Source organism: Lycium barbarum, chromosome 6 (assembly GCF_019175385.1).
Source record: "Lycium barbarum isolate Lr01 chromosome 6, ASM1917538v2, whole genome shotgun sequence".
Classification (NCBI taxonomy): domain Eukaryota; kingdom Viridiplantae; phylum Streptophyta; class Magnoliopsida; order Solanales; family Solanaceae; genus Lycium; species Lycium barbarum.
The window spans coordinates 85,021,133-85,037,553 of NC_083342.1; the positions used below are offsets into that span (position 1 = coordinate 85,021,133).

The following is a 16,421-nucleotide window of genomic DNA, read 5'->3' on the forward strand; positions in this document are numbered from 1 at the left end:
TAGAACGAAGAGACACCAGCTTTGATTTTTCCTTAGTCAAATTTGTCTACTCTTCTCCTCTGGCTGCTTCCAATAGCATTGTCGAGCTTCTTTATTCTTTCTGCACATAATTTAAATTTGCAGTCTCAAGAAAGATAAAATTTTAATTATATGTGTATATATTGACTATCCACAACAAGAAAAAGGAATTTCATTTTATGATCCTCTTAGCTTCTGGCTTTCCTTCAAATTTCTGACAACAAACGGTTTCAACCCTCCATTTTTCGGCCATAATCCGGATTCAATTGATCCAATCGTCAGTACTATGTTCACTGTGAACAATCTTTGAGGCAGGGGCGAAACTACATGATTCAAAGAGGGTTCAATTGAATTCAAGTTAGTTGTGCAATTAGAGTCTTCTAGTGTATTAGCAAAACCGGTGGCTCAAAAATTTCTTTAGGTCGCAGGTATAAATCTCTTGTATTTTTATTAGAATTCCTGACTCCGCCTGTAAACCTTTTTCCATCGATGGGGGATTGGGTAATTGGAGCCTTAATCAATTTGTTAGGGAACATTTTCATCAACTTTGGAACCAACCTCCTTAAATTAGGTCATGATGAGAGAAAGAAGCACTTTGTGCTGGCTAATGTGGGAACAAATGTAAGGGCTAGGATGAAGCCTATTATATACTTCCAAGCATGGAGAGTTGGTATTCTATTCTTTGCTATTGGAAATTGTCTCAATTTCATTTCATTTGGATATGCTGCTCAGTCACTTCTAGCAGCTTTAGGATCTATACAATTCATCTCAAACATCGGTTTCGCCTACTACGTTTTGAACAAAAGAGTGACAATCAAATTACTGTTAGCCACTGCTTTTGTTGTCGTTGGAAACATCTTCCTTGTAGCATTTGGCAATCACCAGTCCCCTGTTTATACGCCAGAGCAATTGGGTGAAAACTACACCAACATTATATTTCTCTTTTACTGTCTCAGTTTGGTCTTAGTTGTTGCTTTACATCATTCAATTTACAATAGAGGAGAAGGGCAAATGCTGGTTCCATTTTCATATGCAGTTGTATCAGGTGCCATCGGATCGTGTTCAGTATTGTTCGCAAAGTCTCTTTCAAACATGTTAAGATTGTCAATGTCTTATTCAATATTCCACAGCGGGTTCACGTATTCAATGCTCCTGATGTTTCTAAGTACAGGTGGATTTTGGATGGCGAGGTTAAATGAAGGGCTTTCGCGATTTGATGCAATACTTATTGTCCCCATGTTTCAAATCGCTTGGACTTTCTTCTCCATTTGTACTGGATTTGTCTACTTTGAGGAGTACAAGGTGTTTGATGCTTTAAGAACAACAATGTTCATTCTTGGAATGATGTCTGTGTTTGTTGGCATTTATTTGCTAGCGCCGGATGATGATGAATCATCAAAAGAAGGTGAAGTATTGAAGGATGGTTCTTTAGTACTTTCAAAAAATTCAAATTTGTCGCAGGGTATGGAGAGGCTGTTCATCATGCCATCTAAAAACTCCCAAATAAAGGACATAGAGATCATTTGGACGAGTTATGCTGATGAAAACTGTTAATATGATTGGACTAGGAGAACAGTGACATTGGTTTGTTGGACGGAGATGACAATTGCACCAGCATTATCCCTCTCGTTGGAAGTTTATATTGTGTACATAAAAGCAATTTTTTGTGTATATAAATTTGTAAATTCCTTTTGACATAAGAGAAGCTTCTACTATATTGGCAAAAGTAGCTTAAAGCATTGTTGTAGGTTGCAAATTAAACTCGATCTCAGATATTGCATTATCTTCGCATTTTTTGAATCCTCTCATTATTAGAAATTTTGAATCTTGGCTCTAATGCTAAACATGGTTGTTGTTTCCTCCTCTTTATGGAGAATATCCAAGAGTGCTTGCCTTTACTTCCCCATCTAGTACTTTTTTTTCCCACTCAGTGCCCAGTAACCACATTGTAGCCCGACTATATTCAAATTCGCACCGCGTAGGGCCCCATTCGAGGGGGAGCGCTCCCTATTAAGAATTTTTTCATATCCAGGACTCGAACCCGAAATCTCTGGTTAAGAGAGGAACAGCCCCATCCGCTGCACCACATCCGTTGGTGGTTCCCATTTAGTACCTTACATCTTAATGAAGGCAGTGAGTGTTCTTTTCTTTCTTTCATTGTTTTAACGGAAAAGGCTCAAATATGCCATCGAACTATCAGAAATGACTCATTTATGCCACTCGTTGAAAGTTTGGCTCAAATATGCCACTGCCGTTACCTTTTTGGCTCATCCATGCCATTATTCACTAACGGTGGTTTTAAAATACCAGATATGCCACGTGGCAAAAATTTATTGGTCCACGTCACTTAAATGAAAACCAACCAAAATAAATCCTAATTAAACCAACGAAAAAGGCTCAAATATGCCATCGAACTATCAGAAATGGCTCATTTATGCCACTCGTTGAAAGTTTGGCTCAAATATGCCACTGCCGTTACCTTTTTGACACTCCGCAATTAAAAAAAAATGAAAAGTCAATAAAACTAAATTGTTCTTACGTTAAGCTATCCTTTTTCCTTTCAAAAGATGCATGTTAAGAAATAACATTTATTCCGCTTAATTTAATGAACCTTTTTATGAAATTGATATTGCAATAACCTTTTCATGTTAAACTTAACTATTTTATCCTAAATTATGTAAGCTATTAATTATCCCATATTTTGCAAAATATTTAATAATAAAAAAAGTGAGAAATATACTTTTGCAATTGTTTACTATTATTACTGTTTGGAGATTGTATTTTCGTTAACAATAGTTTTTTTCAAACATTTTCAGAATATATATATGAAAATAATCTTCTATAGTTTCTTTTTTAATATAATTTGAAATAAGTTTAACGGAAAAGGCTCAAATATGTAACGGCAGTGGCATATTTGAGCCAAACTTTCAACGAGTGGCATAAATGAGTCATTTCTGATAGTTCGATGACATATTTGAGCCTTTTCTGTTGGTTTAATTAGGATTTATTTTGGCTGGTTTTCATTTAAGTGACGTGAACCAATAAATTTTTGCCACGTGGCATATCTGGTATTTTAAAACCACCGTTAGTGAATAATGGCATGCATGAGCCAAAAAGGTAACGGCAGTGGCATATTTAAGCCAAACTTTCAACGAGTGGCATAAATGAGCCATTTCTGATAGTTCGATGGCATATTTGAGCCTTTTCCCTTGTTTTAATAAAGGCAACTATTGATACAATCTTATGATTTGATTTTTGGGTTTGTGAGGAACTGCGCTGGGCAAGATTTGGATACTTCTTTACTAGCTGATAGTTTGAGATTAAAAGAAACTAAAGCAGTAGCTTCAGTTTAAGAATATCCCATTGGATGTTCCTATCCAAAAACCAAAAAAACGCTGGATGATGGATATTCATACGTATATGTGAGATGAGTACTTCTTAATGTTTCTCATAGTTGAATAACACTTCACTTCTGGAATTAACAACTTCCCATTTAGGAGTATTTTACCTCTTTGGTAGCCATTCTCGGTTAGAGTCCTAGTCTGTATGTAAATATATCATATACGGAATGCTTAAAGTAAACGACAACAACAAACATCTCTATAATATAATGAGATAGTCAAAAACACCTTTGAAGTATCACTTTCGTTTTAGTTTCCTGACTATCAAGTGTTTGTGTTTCTTACTTGAACTATTATCAACTACTTATCAAAACACACCTCGACTAGTATCTGATGGTGTGTGGTGTACACTCTTTTTTTTTTAAAGGAAAAAGGTGCAAATATACCGCCCAACTTTGCGATTTAGAGCATATATACCCCCGTTATAGAACTGGTGTAAATATACCCCTGCCGTTACAAAATGGTGCAAATATATCCTTTTTGTTGACAGATTTATTTTTAAAATAATTTAGTTTATTTTTTAATTAAAAAAAATATCACGTGGCTTTAAAAAAAAAGTCTTCCTATTTTTTTTAGTAGACATATTTTTCTAAAGCCACATGATAATTTTTTTTCTAGTGGGTCGGGTCTGCTTCGTTTAAAAAAATGGGTAGATTTTTTTTTTTTTAAAGCCACAAAGATATTTTTTAAACGAACCAGACCTGACCCACCAGAAAAAAAAATTACCATGTGGCGTTAGAAAAATATGTCTACTAAAAAAAAATGAGTAGCCATTTTTTTTAAAGCCACATGACATTTTTTTTTAAATCCCATTAGCGAAAAGGGTATATTTGCACTATTTGTGTAAGGGCAAGGGTATATTTGTATCATTTTGTAACGGCAAGGGTATATTTACACCACTTTTATAATGGAGGTATATATCTGCTCTAAATCACAAAGTTGGCGGGTATATTTGCACGTTTTCCCTATTTAAAAATGGTGCCAAACGTCACTCCACGCAGATAATTAAAGGAATCAATTAGAAAACAAAAAAACAAAAACAAAAAAACAAAAAGAATTAGTAAGAGATGATGGTAAAAAAACACACCTGAAGTATTTTTTTTTTGAGTTTCCTACCTGAACTGCCATGTGTTTGCATTTCCTACCTGAACTATCACTAACTATTTATCAAAACACACCTCGAAATTAATGAGTCAACTGCCATGTGAACGAAATTTTGTGGGCAAATTAAGCTATCACGCACCTTTTGGCGATTGTATTCAAACACTTGATCTGGTCAGTTTCGAGATGTATTATAATAAATAGTTGGTGATAGTTCCGGTAGGAAACACGCAAAAAAAGTGATACTCCAAATATTTTTTACCGTTATCTCTAATATAATTCAATTGCGAATGCGCCTCTTGTATTTTATGTGTCGGACTGTTAAACCTTATTAAAATGATACTCTTACACACGTAAAATAGTAATCACCATTACTTTACAAGATCAAACACTTATAATGAACGTCTTAAACAAATTATTATGAAAATTTTCAATTATTTAAGAGAGTTTAAGTGAGTGGTTTTGAACGGTAGAAGGTGAAACTGTGACCACGAAAAATAGCATAAATAAATTGAAGCAAAATAATAAAATCAAAAGAAAATTTAAGAGTAAAAAAATGAGAAATCTCAGTATATTAAATATATAATCATAATAGCTAACATTTAATCTATGTACGCCGAGTAATTTTTAGGCGAAAGGTGTGCACCTGACTACTCTTCGCCTGAGGTGGCTCCGCCGATGACCATCCCCACCCCTAGTTGGAATAGTAAATAGTATTATTTACAAATTATTCTACCACCCAATTAGAAAGTACTTATATTAAAAAAAGAAAATTGAATGCAAGTTTATCGAAAGAAAAATGACAATATATACTTGTAAAATTTTACAAAAAATCATAATATATACATCTAAATTTTACCAAAAATTTAAGAGGTAGAAAAATATTCCTTTTGGAATTATTAATCCTCTTTCTTGGAGAAAAAGCAAGTTAAATATTGTCGTCAAAACTTGGGTGTGCCCTAGATTCAGTTGAGACAGAGCGTATAGATCTTGTCAAACAAACCCCTTCATTTCAGGCAAATACCCTAATTAAACCCTCAAAAAATTGAAGTGGAAGGGCCTCCACAAAAGAAAGCCCTGACTCTACTCCTTCCGCCATTAACTCCAAGCTCCACAAAACAGCTTTGGGGCTTATCACCCCCTCATCAATTAAAAAACAAAAAACAAATATTTATTCCCTAGGGTTTATCTAGGGTTCAATCAAGAACCCTTTTTACTTTGTTTGTTGTTCCAACTTTTACAGTGTACTGAAATGGTCAGCTCTAATGGTCTTCGTCTTGCTCACCGGCTTGCACGCTGCACCTTTTCTTCTGTATTCTTCTCTCTCTCTCTCTCACTCTATATCTGTTTGTATATATCTTTCCATTTCATCTTATGTGTGAGCAATGTTGAAATTTGCAGGCTACTGGATCTTTGTTAAAGAATGGCTGTAGGGGATATAATACAGCAGTCTGCAATCAACCAAGGGGATTGTTTTATTTTAATTCAAATAATGGTATGTGTACAACTCTGTGTTGTTTGCAGATGTTTATTTGATTAAATATTTTTGTGAATTTGGTTTCTTGCTATTGCGGGTTATAGGGGGCATTGAAAGGGATTGGTTAAGACTTGGACAATTCAAAGCCACAAGATCGATTCATGGAACAGGTACCAATTACTCGCGCCCTTCCAAATATTGACCTTCCATGTTCTCACTGTCCTACATTTATGTCTATTTAATAATCATGATGAATTATCTACTTGGAAAATATATTATATTTTGAAGATCTAATTCATCTGTTGAATGTCACAAGTTTTGGCAACTTTATGGACTCTAAATTGGACTTGTTGTGTAAATCAGCTGAACCGTTGGGTAAAATATTTCTGTGCATTGTTCTTACTAGGCTAATCAAACCAGATAAAATACCTTTCTTTTCCGTCATGTTCCTTTGTGTCAATTGATAGCATAGATTGTGGCAAACTGGCATCCAGCTATAATTTCTTCTGGAGGTGTTTAGTGGAATTTCTAGGGGTTAATTTCATTTAGTTGAATCAGTTGTTGCTGGCTGTCCTTTGACTCTTTTTCCATATTAATTGTAAAACACCTGGCCTCTTGAAATGGAAAAAGAAGCGGTACAGAAGCTCTAGCTAGCAGGCGCACAGTCTTCTTTATGCGTCCTACAGAGAATAATGGTAGACAAATAGATACGCGTGCGCGTGTGTGTATAATATAGGGAAAAGGATCAAATTTGCCCCTCTACTATGCGAAAATGATCAAATTTACCCTCTGTTATACTATCGGTTCAAAAATACCCCCGGCGTTATCTAAATGGTTCAAATATACCCCTCCTCCGTTAAGTCTATCCAAGGTGGACTTCCACGCCACGGGGCACTGACACTTGGCGAGGTGGAGACCACGTGGCATGCCATGTCACCCGCCAACCCATTTTACCCCATCCCCTTCCCTTCATCTTCTCCCCTCAACTACCATTGCTACCAGCAACACCACCATGACCACCACCATTTCCACCGATCACCTGCTTACAATCTTTCACTGTAATAATGTCTGACTTCTTTTTAGGTGAAGATTTTTTTTTTTTCCAAGCTTAGCAAGTTCAAAATTCTTCGCACCAACATTATCATAGTTGTTCTCCCGTGTCCCTTTGCTTAATAAATTAATGACACTGATTCAACCGATTCCAAGTTTTAAAAAACAAATCCAGATGGAAAGCATGTGTGGTTAAATTCATTGCTCCTTGGAAATGTTTATCTATTAATCAATGCACTCTGATTTGTTAATTTTCTTTTCTTTGAAGTAAATAAAAATAAAACTTCTCATATTTTGGTGAACAAATTTTATTCTAAGAACTTCCCTTACTTTTTGTACTAAAAGAAAAAGTAAACAATAGAAAAATAAAGAATGTCAAACTTGCTAAGCTTGAATAAAAATACATCACTTTAAAAGATGTCGGACATTATTACAGTGAAAGATTTTAAGCAGGTGCATGTGGTGACCGATGGAAATGGTGGTGTTGATGGTAGCGGTGGTGGTTGAGGGGAGAAGATGCTAGTGGTGGAAGAAGAAGGAAAGGGGATGGGGTAAAATGGGTTGGCGGGTGACATGGCATGCCACGTGGTCTCCACCTCACCAAGTGTCAGTGCCACGTGGCGTTGGAAGTCCACTTTGGATAGACTTAACGGAGGAGGAGTATTTTTGAACCGATAATATAACGGAGGGTAAATTTAATCAATTTTGCATAGTAGAGGGGCAAATTTAATCCTCCAACTATTGGAGGAGGTAAGCTGACAGCAGTCTGAATTTACTTTTCTTATGCATTATGAGGTTCCCCCGGATAGTGGAGGGGAGGTGAAGTTCAATCGTATATACCGGAAGCAAATAATATTTGTACAATATTATCCACTGTGAAATGCTTTGCATATTGGTAAAAGTGGTATTCAATTATTACACTTTGATTTTCCAGTTCAAATAATTATTACACTATGATGTTCATCTTGGAAAATGGTAATGGAGGTATTTGTTAGAATTTTGATTCTATGGTACTTATTTTCCTGTTAGATTGCTTATGAATTTTGACTCAAGTCACTAACATAATCCCCACATCTTCCCTGTTTAATGTTTGGTTAGCCATGAATATGAAAGACTTTTATGAGGTTCTTGGCGTCAATCGGAATGCAACTGCCTCTGAAATCAAGAAAGCATATTATGGGGTATGTTTGTAATCCCCTTCAACATTAGTTGATATTGTCCTTTAAGGTTTGCAATTATATGATTGGCTAAGTTCTACTCAAGTAGGACATTGTAATAACTCAAGTAGCAACTTGCAATTAGAAGTTTTTGGACTTGGTATCAACTTATCTTTGTTACTGATTGTACACTGTTTATGCTTCAGCTTGCGAAGCGACTGCATCCAGATATGAATAAAGATGATCCAGATGCTGAAAAAAAGTTTCAAGAAGTTTCAAAGGCTTATGAGGTACTTGTCATTTTGGAGAAGCTTTTTGCTCTGTAAAAACGTTGTTGCTGGAGTTATTACTGTATGGATTTTGGATGAGAAATTCTTTATTCATTTGTGTGGCAATTGCAGGTTCTGAAGGATGATAAGACACGTGAACAATATGATCAGGTTTGACATGCCTTATGAGTTACTTTGCACTTTAACCTGGCAGGCATTTACTTCAATGTTTCTTTTTATTTGCATATTAGGGGTTTATTTTGCCTGTAAACATTCATGACTTCGATTATATTTCCTCTTGAGTTAGAGGCATTCTGATGCATTGTTGATTATGCAGCTTGGGCATGATGCATTTAATAATATGAACAATGGTGGAGGTGGAGGTCCTGGGTTTGATCCGTTTGGTGGCTTCAAAAGTCCATTTGAAGACATGTTTAGAAATGCGGATGTAAGGACCAGATTTCGGTTTTTTTCTGATAATCCATTTACATTTTGTCTTGGAAAATTGCTATGGTGATATTCTGGATATTTGAATTTTTCTCTAGCCGTCTGTTAAGCATTGAATTGTACTAATTCGCCTCTATGTGAAATTTGGTTTTTGAGCAAGATACAAAGTTGAGTAATTGTGCTCTCTTTTCATGAGAGAGGTCCTCTGGTGGACAGATATGACCCTCTGTTCTCTCTTCCACATATATTAAGAGATTATTGGCTGCGTTTTTGTTAAACAGTGTCACAGTCGGCATTTTGAGAGTGTGCTCACATGATCGTCAAAACAATCTGAATTATTTCCCTCCTTGGCTTGGTTCTCCCCTTTCCGTGAATTTTAGCCCCATCTATAGAAAGCTGTTTGAGTCATTGACGTTTGAGGGAGTTGCTTGTGAAGAGGTACTTTGTTCTGCAGCGAATAACGTATTACTCCTTCCGTCCCAATTTATGTGGCACTGTTTGATTGGGCATGGAGTTCAAGAGTGAAAGGAAGACTTTTGAAACTTGTAGTCTAAATCAAGCCATAGTCATTTGTGTGGCTATAAATCATCTCGTTAAGGGCAAAAGGAAGATGATAAAGTTTAATTGACAGTTTTCTTAGCACAAACTAAAACGGAAAGTGTGCCACATAAATTGGGATAGAGGGAGGTAATTAATATTAATATTGGAAATTAAAGAGTCAAAAATAGTTCATGTCATTGTTACCTGTCGAGTTTCCTTGAGCTTCAAATATATAGTATCCTGGATACATCTTTAGCTCACCTTGTTAGAAAAAGCAACTTCCCCCAATACATCCATATCGTTTGTGGAAAATGGAGATGTAGGAATGACATTCAGTGAGATATTGTGAAAACACATGGTTTTGTAGTCTCTTTAAACTCTTAGGCATCCACTTTTATGGTCTTTTCAGATGCATCACGACTCTAAAAGATTAAAGTCATTTTATGCTAAATATGATGCAAAATTAGGTGAACCTACTACCCCTTGCTTTGTTTTGCCCATATCTTTTGAACTCTCAATTTCAATCCTTGAGTTCTAACCCTTTCCCGTTTCTATTTGGCGTTTATTGGAGATTAGATTTTTGGCAACATCTTTAACAGAGACATAGGTGGAGAGGATGTCAAGGTTTTCTCCTTTTCTCTCTTCCTCATTTGTTATTGTGGCCATTTTTATCTATGAACTTCGACCATTTATTTTTCTGACTGTTTTGTCCCTTATTATGCAGGTTCCAATTGAAATATCCTTCATGGAAGCTGTTCAGGGGTGTACTAAGACTATAACATTCCAAACAGATTTGGCTTGCAATGCTTGTGGTATATTCACTTTTTTTTTTTTTTTGGTGTTTGATAAAGAATATATTTATTTGTTTCTTGAAGGAGACTGGTTTAATTTTACTGCCTAATCTAATCTCCAGCAATTTCTTTAGTTTTCTTTTTCCATTTTTTTTTTTGTGTGTGTTGGGGGTTTTGGTTAGGGGGGTTCTAAATAGGAGATCAATAAGTTTTAAGTACTGTTGTTCTATAGATGAGCATTGAAGTCCTGATAAGGAACAAGATATTAAATAAGTTACTGCTGGGTACTGAGTGAGAGCTGGGACAGGTGATATGTTGAATTCGCTTGTCAAACTTTGTCTAGCCCCTTTGAACCTATAAAATTTGGTCAAAGTAGTCCAGACCTGCTCTCTCATGTTAGCAAGGCGGGCTCCACTCTACTTGGTACTTACTGCAGTCCCTTTTTTCTCCTTCCCTTGTTTCTCTTTTAGGTGGAACTGGTGTGCCTCCTGGCACTAGACCCGAAACTTGTAAGCGCTGCAAAGGTTCTGGTGTGGTGAGTACCTCTTTGGTTATTTTCGTTACTCATTGTTTATTTTTATTCTTTACTTTCGGCGACATGCATGTTTTGTTGTGTATAATGTTGACTCCTTTTATCTTAAATTTTCAATAATCCTCTGCAGTCAATCTCGCAAACTGGTCCTTTCACACTACAGACGACTTGTCCTGCATGCAGCGGAACAGGGAAAATTGTATCGGTATGACCTCCTGTCTACAAAAAAAACAGAGTCGTTAGTAATGCATGCATATAGCTAATGCTGGTCTTTACCTTTTTGCCTTTTTTTTTTTTTTGAAAAATGGTCGTTGTGCTTGGTTTGCTAAAGCATATTAAATAGGTATTGTAATTATCCTGACTTAAAAGATGTCATGAACATCATAGAAGGGAATCTTTAACTTCACTAACTTCATCCCAGTAGGGCAAGAATAAAGTGTATACTCATTTCATATTCTTAGAGTTTGTTTTCTGCTGTATCTCTCTTCTTCAATGACTGCTGGTGAATTGTTCTGTACTTGGATGAGATAGAGTTCCTAAATACATTTCTTTAATAGTACCAGTTTCAGAAAAAAAAAAAAAATGAAGTCAGTCTCTGTTCTCTAGTGTTCTATATCCTGTAAGATGATTAAAGTCTTCCTCTTGATACAATGAACTGTTGAAAATTATTCATTTCCACTCTCTAGCTGAACTTTTAGTCTTCTAATTATGTGATGCGTACATTCCTTTCGGGGAGGAGTGCATCAATGAGTTTTGGAATCTTAACCACTGCCAGCTGCAGTGTTAACTAGCATTTCAACTTTTACTTTGATGAATTGGCTTTGTTTGATGAATAATTGTGTGAGAGGTAGAAGCATTGATAGAATTGTTCTTGGCCTACAGAGTTTCTGCAAGTCTTGCAAGGGAAATCGGGTACTACGAGGACCAAAGACCGTGAAAGTGGATATCATGCCTGGTACGCTGTAACCACAGATTACATCTATGCATGACTGCCACAGCAAGTAATTATGGTGTGAAATATACCTGATTTCTCAATATAACCTAACTTGATGCGTTTTTGTAATCTGCTGGTACGAAATGCATTTGGTGGAGTTGGTTCATTATTGATTTAGCAACTTAAGTAGATGTAACCATGTTATAGAACTGTAGCATAGTTGGGACTTATGCACCACAAACTTCCCTTTTGTTCCTTTTTAGAAATATGCTAAAGAAACCAAAATGGGAAAATAATGTCAGATGAAAGCATCTTATTGTTAAAATCTACATATGGGTTGACGCAGTATTACTTCCACTTAAAACTTTTTCTTTCACCAAGGATGCTCATACAGTCCTTTTAGCAATAGAGGTGCTATATAGCACAAGGAAAAACTGTCTTAGCTGAACAATTTTTGCCTCCACTGTTTTTCTCTAGTGCTATTACGTGATGTTTAATAGTAATTCTCCTGAAGAAGCGATTTAAACTTGTCATCTGCTTGATTTGACAAATACAAACCATAAAAACATGCATGTACAGGTATCTTGTTCATAAACACGCTCCCTTACAAGTATTCTTGTCTACGTATGGATCAATTCAAGAAGGGGAAACCCATATATGCTGTAGCAAGGAACAATAATATGTTTTGGGTTGTGCCTGTGCATGTCTCTAGATATTTCGTATCACTCATTATTTTTATCAACAGGAGTAGACACCGACGAGAGAATCAAGGTGTATGGAAGTGGTGGAGCGGATCCTGAAGGCAATAGACCAGGAGATCTTTACGTTGTTATTAAGGTTCGGTTGAAAGCTTCCATGGTCATTTCGTATATTCTCAAATTTGATTCATGTTATTCATAGAGGCATCTGGTATTCTTTTTTCAGGTCAGAGAAGACCCCGTTTTCCGGAGGGAAGGCTCTGATATTCATGTAGATGCTGTTTTGAGTATCCCCCAGGTACTATTTCCATAACCAACTATAAGCTCTGCTGATATAAAAAAAATGTGTCGCTGCAGTATATTAAGGAATATAGAGTAACCACATTTAACTATTCCCCAGCAAATCTCGAGTTGATTTTTGCTTGCTGTTGTCAGTGAAGTTTTGGCATCTAAAATGTCATCCTCATATCTAAGTTGCTCGGACTCTCTAAAAGTTTGCCGCACCCGTGTCAGATCCTCCAAAAATACACTACTTTTGGAGGATCCGACACGCACCCGTCTATATTTTTGAAGAGTCTGAGTAACGTAGCCTCATATTATACTATTTTCTAGCATTTTTTGTCTTCAGATCTTACTCTTGTGATGCTAATAATCTTTTTAAACCTTTCAAATTCCCATTTCCCTGTACACAAAAAAATTACGGTGTTATCACAGTTCTTGAAGTAGATTGACGTGTGATCTAAAGAAGCCTACCCCTGGTCACATGAGTTTTAGGTTATTAGCGGCTTACTGACTTGTTTGTGTTCTAAGACACAAAGGATCAGGTAACATTGATTGGAACCTATATGTACCTAGGGGGAGGATACCAGACGAACATTGTGCATTATTCTACACGTCGAGCTAATTGACAAATTTTATCACATTAATTTCTGCTGGGAACTTGGGGCCAAAAAGTATTTTTGCGTCATTTCTGGACATCTGGTAGCCATAACAGTTGTCAACCTGAGGCCACATCCTTTTGCCATTTTGATATTTCTTGTCATGGCTCCTAAAGCTACAAATATTTTAATCTTCGCTGGGTAATATGGTTAGATTCTGATGAATACTTTACTGCAGGCAATCTTGGGAGGAACAATCCAAGTCCCAACTCTGACAGGAGATGTTGTTGTTAAGGTACTAAAATACTACTATGCTGATCATGGTTAACCTTTGTCCTCCCGTTTTCCTTCTTAGAATCTTTAATAGTTTGATGCTTATGCACTAAAGGCCTGCTAGAGAATCATCTCACTTTTACTAAGTTGTAGGGACAATCAAAGTGACATATTCGAAATGGAGAGTTTAGAGAACATATTCGAAAACAGCAAGTGTGATGATTCTCTAGCAGGCCTTTAAGACATTGATTTGAGTGACAAATACTCCCATTAGCATATTTTAGCATGTCTATTTCTCTTGTTCGATCTGCATCCAGATGGTTATTGATTCCATTTTTTATTTGGGTCATGAATCGTCTGTTCGTACAAATGTAGTTGCCACATTACCACTTGGCTGGAAAGTTTCCAAACTTAAAAAGTTTAGGCAAAAGTACATTTTATTTTCTTCACTATGACTAGGTTAAATGGCTTATTAGTGCCAGTGGCAAAGGGCGATTGTTTCCTCCTTGGTGACCAGGGTTCAAGCCGCACTAACAGCATTTAATCGTCTTTTCCAGACCCCACGTTGTGGGATTCACTTACTGTTTGGTCCTTTGACAATAATCAGATGTGTCCAAATTTTGACATCCTGTTGTTTGTAGGTTCGTGCTGGCACTCAACCTGGCCAAAAGGTTGTCCTCAAAAAGAAAGGTAAGAACTTTAATAGTACTTAGTTTAAGACAGATTTTTTCTCCTGGATTAGTTCTTCAGATGAACCATTGTTTTGCTGAATGCTCAAATACTAGAACATCAGATGATTTGAATATTTATCCACAATATCAAGTTACAGTGTGAGGTGCAGTAGGAGTTGTATCAATTTACAGTGTGATGTGTGTAATAAACAAATAACGACCTAGTTCGCAAGGCTCCTAGCTTTCTCAAAGCATAATTCCTTAATGTGCATGGAGTCAATTATCTTGTTTAACTCTCGAGGCATTGTAAACTTTCTCGTTCAAGCTTATAATATTTCTGTGTGTTTATGCAGGCATAAAAGGACGGAATTCCTACTCATTTGGGGACCAGTTTGTCCATTTCAATGTCAGCATTCCCACGTAGGTGCCCTTTGTGTTAAATGTGGAAATGACCGTCAACTACTGCACTTTTTACTAACATTGACTCTTTTCTTGGCCTAGTCTTTGGGAAAATTAGGAGGTTTTATAATTTGGTGGCCTCTAAATTTATCTCATAAAAATCTTTACTAATTGGGTGCAGAAACTTGACACCAAGACAGCGCCAATTGATTGAAGAGTTTGCCAAGGAGGAGCAAGGGGAATGCGATAAAGGGGCTGCAGCAGGAGCCTCGAGGTGAGGGTGCAGTACGAGGTAGGTTAGCGGACATAGGGGTGAGTTGAAAGTGTGTACTATCACGTATTCTTTCTCATGAGCTGGGAAACTTAGCCAGAGCAATTTTGGGGTTTGGTCATTACCATTTTATCAGTTTCCTTTACCTCGGGCAAGGATTTAGTTGTTGCTTGATGGAGGGACTGGTTGGGTATAGTATCATTATTGTGTGACATCAAGATAATGTAGCATTTGATCTGCAACTTAATGATGTATATAAATATGAAACAAATAAATGTTTCTGAAGGAATGTGGCATACTGCCATGACATTGATCCTGTTATCGGCACTTATTGAATAGGATGACAGCAAAGTACTTGACTCGGTTAAGTCGTGTACCATTATTTTTGTAAGAAACCTAAATCCGTTAGGCGTAAGTATTGGTAAATTCGTGAATTGCTTAAAATTCAAAATGTTGAAATAATAGTGATTGTAAATTTGTGTTCTTATATTCGATGAAATCAGTGTTTAACTAAATTGTAACTTAACTTCTCTACTGGGATTTAAAGTAACTGAAGTTCAATTACATTTCATCTTGTAGTTTATTGTTAGTTAAGAACAACATCTTGTTAATAATTTAGCTGACCATATACCAAACACAACCTTCCAAAAACTTCCCAACCATAGAGGCAACATGTACCAGAATAACATTCCTGCAGACTACCAATATTACCTTAACAAGATTCGGGTTTGTCTTCGAGTTACAATTCAAACTGACATTTAACATAATCTCTAAACCCCATTGCTCCATTGATCGTCAATCCGCAATACGGCCTATTTCACATTCAAGGGGAAACAGCTATTACGTTGCTCTTTTTTTTTTGGGGGGTGGGGGGGGGGGGGGGGGGGGGAGGGGGGGATCAAAAAATTACTTGTAGCAAATTAATCAAAAGTAATCCAGGGACTACCAGTATGATATGCAAGAAGCGTAGTAGTATTAAGGTGGCTCCTATGGTCAGTTCCACCAACACTATATATATATATATATATATATATATATATATATCAACAACAACCCAGTGAAATCCCACATCGTGGGATCTGGGGAGGGTAGAGTGTACGCAGACCTTACTCCTACCAAGGTAGGACGGCTGTTTCTGAAAGACCCTCGGCTCAATATATATATATATATATATATAGACACACACACTAGCAAACTATGCTCGTGCGATGTACGGAGCCCAACATGATTAATTTAGTTACTCAATTTAGTTAGCCTTTATAGTTTGTATATTTTGTAAAGGATACTGCGATTTTTCCTAGTGAGTCTCCATATTTTTTTTCTTTTCCTCTTATTTTTCCCCTTACTTTCTCAATTGTTGTTAAAATTTATCTTATTTTGGTTATGCCCACCTCTTTTTATATTCAGTAAGTTGACAATTCAAATATCTTACATGTCAAGTTTATAGTCACAAGATTCAAAAGATATTTTATTATATTATACACATTTTTAATTTAGAACCACAAGATTCAAAA

The 16,421-nt window shown here is 36.3% G+C and overlaps 2 protein-coding genes across 2 annotated transcripts; both read left to right on the forward strand.

The window, feature by feature from the left end:
- LOC132644500 (probable magnesium transporter NIPA8) lies at positions 1-1,818 on the forward strand. Its single transcript, XM_060361093.1, has one exon. It carries the CDS (start codon positions 508-510, stop codon positions 1,570-1,572), a length of 1,065 nt encoding a protein of 354 aa, XP_060217076.1. The 5' UTR covers positions 1-507; the 3' UTR covers positions 1,573-1,818.
- A 3,650-nt stretch (positions 1,819-5,468) lies between these two features.
- On the forward strand, positions 5,469-15,275 carry LOC132644502 (chaperone protein dnaJ GFA2, mitochondrial). Its single transcript, XM_060361094.1, has 18 exons — positions 5,469-5,832; positions 5,922-6,015; positions 6,102-6,167; positions 8,146-8,228; positions 8,411-8,494; positions 8,606-8,644; positions 8,811-8,921; positions 10,037-10,084; positions 10,185-10,272; positions 10,722-10,786; positions 10,914-10,988; positions 11,666-11,738; positions 12,463-12,554; positions 12,642-12,713; positions 13,532-13,588; positions 14,208-14,256; positions 14,591-14,657; positions 14,818-15,275. Exons 1-18 carry the CDS (start codon positions 5,773-5,775, stop codon positions 14,912-14,914), a joined length of 1,320 nt encoding a protein of 439 aa, XP_060217077.1. The 5' UTR covers positions 5,469-5,772; the 3' UTR covers positions 14,915-15,275.
- Positions 15,276-16,421: the final 1,146 nt, after the last annotated feature.